The 11340-nt window shown below is 40.5% G+C and overlaps 2 protein-coding genes across 3 annotated transcripts in view; one reads left to right on the forward strand and one right to left on the reverse strand.

Moving 5' to 3' along the window:
* Positions 1–6534, forward strand: part of LOC118429788 (neuronal acetylcholine receptor subunit beta-3-like) — an 8274-nt gene extending 1740 nt beyond the window's left edge. Inside the window, exons 4-11 of one of the 2 annotated variants that reach the window (XM_035840423.1) lie at positions 87–290; positions 1145–1263; positions 1732–1776; positions 2102–2211; positions 2644–2825; positions 3899–4237; positions 4716–4848; positions 5181–6534. In XM_035840423.1, the coding sequence (XP_035696316.1) occupies positions 87–290; positions 1145–1263; positions 1732–1776; positions 2102–2211; positions 2644–2825; positions 3899–4237; positions 4716–4848; positions 5181–5580 (1532 nt within the window). In that variant the 3' untranslated portion in view covers positions 5581–6534. The remainder of the gene's footprint in view (positions 1–86; positions 291–1144; positions 1264–1731; positions 1777–2101; positions 2212–2643; positions 2826–3898; positions 4238–4715; positions 4849–5180) is intronic. The other variant, XM_035840424.1, reaches the window with a different exon arrangement.
* A 1042-nt stretch (positions 6535–7576) lies between these two features.
* On the reverse strand, positions 7577–10301 carry LOC118428479 (collectin-10-like). The gene is made up of 5 exons (XM_035838562.1): positions 10178–10301; positions 9943–10062; positions 9511–9687; positions 8925–9317; positions 7577–7593 (listed from the first exon to the last, which is right to left on the reverse strand). Exons 2-5 carry the CDS (start codon positions 10013–10015, stop codon positions 7577–7579), a joined length of 660 nt encoding a protein of 219 aa, XP_035694455.1. The 5' UTR covers positions 10016–10062; positions 10178–10301.
* Between the last annotated feature and the right edge of the window lie 1039 nt (positions 10302–11340).

Here is an 11340-nt window from a genome sequence, read left to right on the forward strand (position 1 = left end):
ATCTTTGTCCTAGATTCAATAAAGGTGATTTTGAATACTGAACTATGCACCTTTGAGATGTCACTCTTTATTTGTCCGTCTTTCAGTGAGAGGATGCAAAGATCCGGGAAACCCTCGCTTCGGAACAAGGAACCCAAAGCTGAAGTTCTACTGGCCCGGGGACAGAATCACGTACAGCTGTGACGTGGGCTTCAAATTTGCGGAGAACTCCCCACCCAGCAAGTCCCGATGTGGTGTCAAAAATGTGACCGAGGAGCCCGACTGGGAAACAGACAAAGCACAGTGTCAACGTAAGTATCTAATTCCAGCTCAAAAAAAGAACAAGAAACAGTCATGCCTTCAAATACCAGAGTTACCAATCTAGGATTGATGTGTTCAAAAATTCGTACTTTCCCAGAACTATCGTAGAGTGGAATTTATTATCACCAAGTACAATAGGGGCATCTTCTCTGGGTAGTTTTAAAGAACGCTTGAAGATAGATGTGCAAAAGCTAGGTGTGACGGGTCGTTCGGTGTAATATATCCAGCTGCTGCCGCGCCGCGTGCCTGCGAAGCTGGTGTGTTACGCCGAACGGCGGTTATACCGGCTATATAGAAAATGATACAGATACAGATACAGAACGTAAGGATCACATTTCATTGCAAATAACGATATATCTATGAAATAAGCATTCACCACACGATGCGCATTTTAAAGATGAAATGTAATGGATGACCGATGACATGGTGGTCCCATTACTTATCCCTTTATCATAGATTTTTCAGACAATAGTGATGAAAGTCATTCACACATCTTTCAACATAATATTTTACGAGAAGGCATTCCTTATGTTTGAATGAATTAGACAACGTTTAGATTTTAGAAACTGTAGCATAGACGGCAATTTAACAAATATATTAATGAATTCGCATACCTTTTTAAGACTAGGTTAAAATCATTCTATTTTGTGTATTTGGAGTGTTAGAAAACCTGTCGAAAGTCAACATACGCTGGTGTGTCAAATATCAAGTCCATGAAAACACTTATACAACTTTGAAAAAGATTAGTTGAGTGGTCTACTTATAATTTTAATGTCAGATATTTTCTTTAGAAACGCATGGCAGGAAAAGAAGTCAGCATCTGACTGCTCTCTGTTTGTTTTAGGCGATTACATCTGGCATCTTAAACATGATCTTATCCTGAACTCGCGTATCTACAATAAGGAAGTATCTGCGACATCAAGCTTGGAAGCGAGGGCATACGTTGTTAAAATCATCAATTTGGTAAGTGTGAAAACTATAAATAAGCTTATAATACGTTGATATAATGATAATCTTTGGTTTCCCGATTCGACTGCGTCTTCTGCTGTGCCAAAAAAATTGATCAACGATACATGCAATTAAGATGGAATGATAAAAGCCCCCTTGTGGATTTTGTGGATGCATGCGTTCTAAGTTAAGTTTTATGACGTGGACCCTCGAGCGCTCGGACCCAGTTTGCTACCAAAGAAAATACAATTTTACAGGAGACGATATATATAGAATACGTTATTGAAATCTCCTATGATATCAAATGGTTTGCTAAATAAAAGGCTTAAAGAAAATAATCGCCCTTTTTGAGAAAAATCCCAACAAATCAGCCTTTTAACTTAAATAAAATTTAAAAAAGGATCTGATATGCATATTTCGTATTTTGTAATTTTGTAAGGCTTCCATCCTTCAAAGCAACAGCATCTTTGCCGTTCCTTTCAGGATGAAAAAGAGGAGCAGATAGTAACCTCCTTCAAAGCTGAATACGTAAGCTAATTCTTCCTTTCAATTCTTCCTTTCCTTTGATATATAAGGGTCTGCATGGCTATGATTTAGCCAATCATACAATAAAAATCTGAGGCAGAAATGCTAACTGCAAGTAGCAAAGCCAATGGTTGAAGACGAAATATTCTGAACATAGCAGGTCCTCCATTTTATGTATTGATTGGCAAAATACAGTAATTTTTTTCGGAAGCACGTGGAAAGCCCTATCTTTTTCCCAGCGTTATTGTAATCTATTGGTGTGTTTGACTGCTATCTTTTGGTGAGTGTGTAATACATAACACAGCGATGTTCTTTCTGTGCTGCACAGATCTGGATAGACGAGAGACTGTCCTGGGATCCTGCGGATTATGGAGGGTTACATCATTTCCACATCCGTGACGATCTAGTCTGGAAACCAACGTTGGCACTACAGGGAAAGTAATGTGTTTATTCATTTATTCTTTAGCTTCCAATAGTGGTGGTTTATTTGTCATGTACATGAGGTGCTGCTCTGCTCAGACACAGGACCTTAATTCACTTTATTCTACAAGGGAAATCCCGAGGCAAAGCTAGATGCTCATTTTCATTTGCGTCAGAAAACAAATCGTGCTATACTGCTATGTACTTTTCTCCAAGGCACATTATCGTGACATGTCATGACATCATCTCGTTAAATGTTCGTCAACTTGTTCATTCCACAAAATCATTCGAAGGGAAATTGCTTCCTTCCAATGTCAGTTCAAGTTCAAGTGTAATTTTATGAAAAAGAAATACGTTGCAAATTGACAGAATCTATTCTACGATATGTTCGATGCATTGATGAATTGAAAAATTATATCTTTTCTATATTCTACTCTATTTTCTTTCCAGCGCGGATACAAGATACAGTGGCGGATTCCCTGCGACAGAAGTAGACATTGCTAACACCGGTGAAGTCGTCTGGCCGGTAGAGTCGCTGGCTAGAACCACGTGTGACCTGGACCCCTTCCTCTTCCCGCAGGACAACATGACGTGCCCTGTGTGCTGGAAGGCTGTGGGGGAGTACACAATAGGTATGGCAGCTTGCTTGGGCATTCTCTCACCTAACCGTATCACGTTAACATATACGGTACCAGTGTCAATACCTCCTTGAGAAAATTAAGCTCATATGCCTGCCCGCCTACCTGTCTCTCTGTCTGTCTGTCTGTCTGTCTATCTGTAGGTCTGTCTGCAAGTCTTTTTGTCTGTCTGTAAGTCACCAAGATAACTGAAGAGCGACGGATTGGTTTCATGTTTGGTCTGTTTGTAGGTTGTGATAAATACGGGACATTAGTACATGATGACCTCTTGCGGTTTTTGTTGCTACTGCTGCTGTCACATATGCACACAGAGGTGTAAACAGAGAGAGATTTTGTTTACAATACATTGACTCGGCGAATGCGTGCATATTCACACCCACACAACAATGTCTTATTTTTGTTTCGTTTAAAAAGCACATTCAAACTTGTGTGCTCAAATCATCATACACAATATCATACGCCGATATCAATTGTTTTATCCATTGTGAACTGCATGCCAGTCATTGTCACTTAAGGTTTACGTTTTAGCAGTTGTATAATCTAAGGCTTTGTGCTTGAACAGTATAACTCGCGTATCGATGGACGGTAACAATATTTATGTCATACCTGTGACGCGAAAACGTTCGATACGGGTGTTTCGGACCGGCTGATAACTTTCCGTACGGCCCGGGGTCTCAGCCCTCCCGCGGGTCGGATCACCGTCCGGCCTTCGGCCGTCGGGCGATCCGACCCGCGGTCGGGCTGATACCTTGGGCGATACGGAATACATTTTGTACACCGTGTTGTATTCTATATTTACTGTCTGGTTGGGCCTTGATATACACAGAACAATATCAGACTAAGCACATGTTTTTACTGCAGATATACTTCAATCAATGCTTACACTTTGAAGCATTATCGTCATGGTGAATTATGACAAGCAAAAATTGTAATACTCAATGACTTACATCAAGTAAAGGATGGAGATAACAATGTGGATATTTTGTATAATATCATATCACCTTGTGTGTCATTTGTAGAACAGTTCACTTCCTGAACATAACATAATCGTCTGTCTTTTTTTAAAGAGTGTTCAGATCACGAGAGTCACGAAGACGAAAACTTCCTGACTTGCCATAATGACAAAGAAGCTGTTGAGGATGGGGAGTGGAGTGGCATAGCAATCCTCTCAGCCACTGACAACACGGCCTGTCTGACGATAAAACTAAAACGAGATCCTACCTACCACTTCTCTACAACCATCTCTCCCTGCTTCATCCTCATCATCCTCATGGTCATCACCTTCATCATGCCCATTGACAAAGGTGACAGGATCGGGTTCGGCGTTACTGTGCTGCTGGCTATGGTGGTGTCATTGGTGGTCATCACAGGATTCCTCCCCGTGTCAAGTACTCTACCGTTCATAGGTGAGGTGACTAGCAAAAACGCCTTGATACAGAACAGGATAGGGCAATTTCTGTGGGATATCTTATGCTTTTGTCAATAAATGAAGACTTTTATAGTACAGTTTACCAACCCAATGTGAGCGAAAAGTACGGCACAACAGAAACAAAACATTTACATGTCGCCGGCAACGGATATCGTAGATATAGGTTCAGCGTCTTCTTGCTTCGTGGTAACGGTGGACCGGTGAAAATTTATGGGTTTAGCAATAGACGGTTTATCAGAACGTAAAAACAACAGAATACGTTCTTTAGTGCTAACTTTACTTATATATCTACTTTCTATTTCCTATTTTAATAATAATGATGTTTCTATCACAACATACATATCATAAAATGCACTTCATCCTGTACTATTTTGTTGACTTGAAAGTGTTCTGATGCCCTGTATGACAACATGCTGTTGGTCATCACATGTTTCTTATTATATCTTCCGATACAGCTTTGCTGATCATTGTGTGCATGGCTTTGATGGCGCTCTTCATGCTGACAACTGTCTTCATCATCATCATACACGACAAGAAGGGACCCGTTCCGAAATGGGCGCGGACACTCTTCTTGAAACACTTAGCAAGGTGCGTTTGTGTCAAAAGCAGCTATTCTATTGATTGGTCATTCTTTACAACTACACATGTACAGGCAGCGTGCGTAGTGAGTAGTTCACTTACTCTGTTTGTCAAACTAGCTATAGATATCATAGCTCAGGAGTTGTACGATGTAATGTTTGCATGATGCTTGTTTGTATGATTGCTTGAGTAACTGCTTTTTGGCATATCTTATTACCTGGATGTCTAACCGACATCGACGTAATGTTTGTATGATGTACCTTGTACCTTGTGTTATGGTATCCATATATCCATCTCGCAAAGCTATGCAATCTTAGACATGTTTCCTGTATACGTTATAGGGCCCTGATGATGGGGGACTTGACGAAGAAGCTGAAAAATGAGACTCAAACAGACTACACTTACAGCAATGTGGGAATGGTCAACGGAAAACACACCAAAGACTCCTTGATGTTTGAAAAAGACTTCGTCGGTGCAGAAGGCAAGTTACCCCGTAAAGTGAAGGATGAGGTCGGTGATATCATAGGAGTTAAGCTGGATGAGCTGAATAATGTCGTTAAGATGAAACTGGAAGAAATAAAGCGCTCCATCGATGTTCTGGCAAAGGCAACTAGTGGTCATGATGATGAAGAAGTTGCAGAGTACGTTTTGTTGGCCCATGTCCTGGACAGGATGAGCCTAGTGCTGTACATCTTCGCCATTGCCGTTGCCGTTCCCTGTACTCAGTTCATTAGTCACTAATGAGTACTCACTCATTCAATCACTCACTCACTCACTCGCTCGGTCACTCACTCACTCACTCAATCACTCACTTGCTCGGTCACTCACTCACTCACTCATTCACTCACTCACTCCTCACTCACTCTCACTCACTCACGGCATCACTTACCCGTAAAAGTGGACACGTTTCAAAACCAACGTTTTCTAAATGTCTCTCTATGTCACAATGGTTAGATTAATTACAATACCAATGGTATTCATTTGTAAAGTACCTAGGTTGTGTGAACAAATCACAAGCCTTTATATATATACAATAATTCTAATTATTAAGCCTTAACTTCATAAATATGAGTAAGTATAAAAGAAACCCGTTTAAGACTTGTACGTTGTAAGTTAAGAGATTTTCGTCTCATGACTACGTTTAGCTTTATAAAAGTGCCCTTAAAGCTGTCCGTCCAACATCCGCTGAGATATAGGTCGTTTCTTTGAGTTTGGAACTACGGAACCTGATTTCAATTAAGTGGGTTGAATATGTCAAACTACGTTATGGGGTGCCACTAAATTATCATCATATTTTGTAATACTATAGACTAGCAAAGGTCCTTTTTAGGTGATAAGGTATGTTACGACACCTTTTTCTATGTAATGTCATCTGACGACATGATATCAATTTTAGATGCTTTGTTGTGTTCTATTATGCTGTGATTTGGTTAAGTTTTGATATGATTTATCTGGTTTTATTTCACTTGTTTCCTATTTTCAGAAATTAGAATTCATTATTGCTCAATGACAAAATAAGATTCAGAAATACATTGGGAAGTGGGGTAAATTACATATTGTTCTATCTAGTTAATTTCCATTATTTTCTTGTACAATGATAGGGGTACTCACGGCATTTTATGATAATACTCTTTGTTCTTGGATTTTAAGTTTCAGTTTTGTTGTTACACATGTGCCTTTATTTTCTGTATGTTTGCCATGATATTCTTTCTGTAAAATTATGTTGTTTATAAACAATAAAAAGACTGATTTATAAAAAAAGGTTTTGTTATGATATATGCTTGGTTGTGTTCTACTGTGCTGTGTCGTGTGGTGCTTATCATATGGTATTTTACGTTGTGTTGACAATTTTTAGCTGAGTTTTTGTTAATGGAGATTCTTATTGTAGCAAAATTAGTCTTTGTTTTCTTTTATGTCTTCTTTCTTGTGCATGGTCGCATACTCTAGATATCATGCGAGCTTAAGATTCACTTTCTTAAACCAAACAAGGCTCTTTATAAAGTTAGATTTAAGCAGGTCACCCAAGTGTATTGCTGTCATAAATCAGACTTTTCTCATGTAAGTCATTTTATTATTTTTCCTTACTGCAAGTTTGCTTCATGTACGAGGCAGCCTATTCAAAGTCAACTTTTGTGATTCTTACTTTTATTACTATTTACATTGTGATAAATGGCTGTTGCATAAATTGATTCCCTCTAAATACAATTACTATATTGTGCTAGACCATTAAAAGATTACCCATCTTTTTTTAAAGACACCACATTCATCTTACAAAGACCTGAACATAACTCATGTAGATTAATTATAAGCTCCTTTCCTCTAAAGACGACTACCAGTCTTATCAGACCGTCACAAATCTAAATCAGTCAGTCACCGGGTACTCGATGCTCTCTAGCGTTAAAAAAAACACGATGTGTGAACAGTGTTTAAAATACTCTTCACATACAGCATCACTAAATAATTTCTAAGCCGACAACGTCCTGACTATACCCAGAAAAAAAAGGCCTGAGTATCAGCCTTGTTAGTTTACCGAGGCTCCATACTCAACCTCTGTATGGGAGCCCCGGTAAACTCAGCAGGCTGATACTCGGGCTACAGAAAAACTGATTTTAAGCCTTTTCATGCATTTGATTCTCCTGCTCTCTTGCATTTATGGGTACAACCTCAGAATTGTCCTCACAGATGGAGAGGTCCGCTTGGAGAACATCTGTACAGTGATGCTCAGCCTGTCTGTTGACTAGCCACGTGTACGTCCTGTAAAAAGATAATTCAATATACAATTTTAGGATTGTGCCATTTGGAATGATTCGAAAAAAAACATGATATTTACCATTCGCGAGCCTTACATACGCGAGGCTCTGATAAACTGGGCTGAGGTTTCCACTTTGGTCTTAACATGGTCACCAAAGAAATGTCTTCTGATCATCTTTGCCCCGAAAAAAGGTTAGAGAAATTCTCTAGCTGACACGCCAAAAATAGTTACTCAAGCAACTGGATATGGTTTTGAAACGGTCAGACGTTTCGGATAGAATCCACTATCCTTCGTCAGTGACACTGAAGTGATCTGCAAGAAACAGGTCTTTTATACTCTAACGATGAATGAAGACAATTTCAGATGTCCAATAGGAAAGGTTGTAAGACAATTTGGATTCCAAAGAAAACAAAGGTAAGCCAAAGTCAAGCTGAAGATAATTTGGATTTCAAAGGATATCAAGGCTAAGACACAGTTAATGCAAATGAGTCAATTAGCTCCTGTTGTTTTAGTTACAGGAGCTAAAAGTTTTGTTAGCGGGGGGGGGGGGGGGCGGTAGTGCTATGTCCCAAGTGCCGGAAAGTTCCATACGTAGCCCCCCTTTTCTGTTGAGGGTGGGATTGTATATTCTCTCATATATGGCCTCTCTAACTCCCCGTTCAAACCAGCGGGCTTCACGGTCTAGGATGTCGGTAGATTGGAGGTTGAAGGAATGTCCTTGGTTGTGTTCTAGGTTCTGTCTCTAGCTGACAGTTTGGCTAGTTGGCTGACAGTTTGTTGGTGCCACGCCCACAATAGTGGAAACCTCAGTCTGGTTTAACGGAGCCTATTATATTACATACACGTACGGTATGCAAAGAATATTGGGTAGATATTAGGGGTGGAGATTAGAGGATCAGGTCCAGGTCCGGACCTGAACATGGACCTGATTGTCTGTGAAAACTTGTAAATGGACGATACTCGAAGAATGGTCCATTTCGTTACAAAGAAATCTTTTTTATGGAGTATTCGGCTCCCCACTGGCGTTTTAAAATGCTACAAGGCTACAAATGTACAATTGACTGTAAAACTTGGTACAAATGACTATAGACTCGACACTACTTCGCCTTTGTCATCTTCCTTGACACAACAGGTAAGCCCAAAAACCTGTAGATGCCTGATATCATAATAATCTGTTCATTTTCCAATAGGTCCAACATCCGGTCTACCAAATTTTTTCCGGTCCGGTTTTTCCGGAACGGTCCAATTAGAAAAATAGACAGTATCGGTACCGGTACCCACCCCTAATAGAGATCAAGGATCTGTGTAGAGACTGGGCGTTGGCATGCCTCACCTAGATACTGGCAGGCGAACGCTTTTTTGCTGGAGCATGGTGAGTCAAACCAAAGTCCTCTTGAGTCGGAGAAGACGCAATCTTCTTGCCCATCAGCGTTATCTGGCTGTACTGGAGCCCAGCAGCTGTACGTGCCAAGTTCAGTGCCGTCAATCCACTCAAAGTTTCCTTCTGTGTTCCGATCGTGCAGACCGATCCAGCCAGGCATAAGGGCATGGTGTAAGGTGGACAGGAAGGCGTTGGTCTCGGCGTCCCGGGGCATGGCGAGGGTACCGCCGTCTTGACGGCAAGTCGTGGTCGCTTCGCTGAAATTCTTTTGCAGCTTAAAATCGAAAGGTTTCGGTGGCTTGAAACACATCCCACGCCATTTAGCATGACCTTTGGGACAGCTTACTGAAAAAAAGGGATATACATTGAAAACAGTGTGACAGCGCGTAACACTTATTTTGGTACATGTATATCATGAAATTGTTATTTTAGGTTTTCAATTTGCTTTGATTACTTTCAATTTAAATATTGTAGTTTTGTGCACTTTCAATTTAAATGTTATAGTTTTGTGCACGTACGCGTGAAGAAAGACATTCACCCGGATTCGCCTCGCCCTTGATAAATGTTTGAGGATGTTCGGATGATCCGGCACGGCAGACGGAGCTTCCTGCAGCTGGTAGACAAGGCGGCCACGCTGGACCTTTCGGTCCCATGGTGCCATTCCCAACGGGCCCGACAGCCCCAGGACCGGCCGGCCCCATGGCTCCCTTTTCTTCTGGAGACCCAGGCGGCGCACACATTTCTGGAAAAGAAATTAAAAATACATCAAAAGGTAAGTTCAAAAGATTAGACGCCTTTCATATGTTTTAAAGAAAATATCATAATTCTTCCATGTATAGATTGATTCGAGAAATCGGTATTATGACATGTGTGACAAATAAAATGCTTTGTTCTGTATCGATCGGTCAACGAGTTATTCAACAGTTGATAATATTTGATGAATATCAGCTTTGTTGATGACACTGCTTACGCTTTTTAGCCATCTTGAACCAGATTCCCGTCTCCTTTGATAGTTTTGCGACTTCTTCGGAAAGTTTTCCCATCTCCACAGCAAGATTAGTCACCTCCGTAGAATTAATGGTGATTTTAACTGTGTTTACGATAAAAGAAAGAAGGAATTATGGTTACTAAGCTCTGCAATGGTGCTGTGAACAAACAAAAATATTCATTCAAGAAATGAAAACATAGGCTCCGTCCATTCTCACCTGCACAGTATGGCAGCAGTAGGCACACAACCACCACGAGAAAGGTTTCCAACACCTTTTTGAACAGACTCCAACATTTCGTCCTATTGTTCGCCTCCGCTTCACAGGATGCACCTGTTAGAGTAAACAAAATTGGTTATCTCTTTTAGGGGGCACACCCCAGTTTATTTGGGGTTTCAATTGGAGGTGGCATACCCTAAAGTATAGTTACCAGCTCTACCAGGGAATTATCCGGAAGCAAAATAACTGTAGATAGGGTGAGAGGATATTACATCAGCTGCAAGACTGCAGAACTGAGTTTCGTTCCTCCAACTTCTCTAATTCTAAAAAATTAGAGGCACAAAGCATTATTTAACACCTAGAGAGTACTAGTAATCCAGCCAATTATAAAGAAAATTCTAGTACTACAGTTTTTTTAATCATCCACGGCGCGCGGCATTGCAACTTGGCTTAACACATCGCTTCAGATAGAGGTCAATCTAGGTCACGGGCCTGTTTTGACTGTTTGGACTGGGTTGTGCACCGTTAAGCTTCATCAAGAAGATCTTAGTTGTATCCATGGGCTGTTGGGTTCTAGGCAGCGTTCGTGTGTGTGTGTGTGTGTGTGTGTGTGTGTGTGTGTGTGTGTGTGTGTGTGTGTGTGTGTGTGTGTGTGTGTGTGTGTGTGTGTGAGTGTGAGTGAGTGTATGCGTGCGTGTGCGTGTGTCTGTGTCTGTGTGTGCATGCGATGTGTCTGTCTAACGGATCGGCTTGATTTTCATTCAAAAGTAGCTGATTGTGATGATTGACATAATTTGATTACATATAATTAGACAACATTTATGCAAATCAGCGTCTGATCTGCGAAATGAATTAGGAAATTTGGTAAATTAACACAGATTTTGATATCCCGTGTTCCAGGCCCCCTTTCCATGAAATGAACGTCTTCTCCTTGAATTTAGAGCAGTGTACTTATCATTACCTTCATAAAAATGGAGGTATTGATTCTGGTAGGGATCTTTGTGATTCCGGACTAATATCTTTAGAACCCCTGGATGGAAATGCGATCACGTTTGCTATGGGGGTAGATATTTTTAGCTATTGTGCTATAGCGTGCATTAGAAGTTTGCTGCAGTTTTGTGATTTGTTTTTAAAAAATAAAATATTTACACCCTTTTTAAAAA

Source organism: Branchiostoma floridae, chromosome 13, assembly GCF_000003815.2.
Source record: "Branchiostoma floridae strain S238N-H82 chromosome 13, Bfl_VNyyK, whole genome shotgun sequence".
Classification (NCBI taxonomy): Eukaryota; Metazoa; Chordata; class Leptocardii; order Amphioxiformes; family Branchiostomatidae; genus Branchiostoma; species Branchiostoma floridae.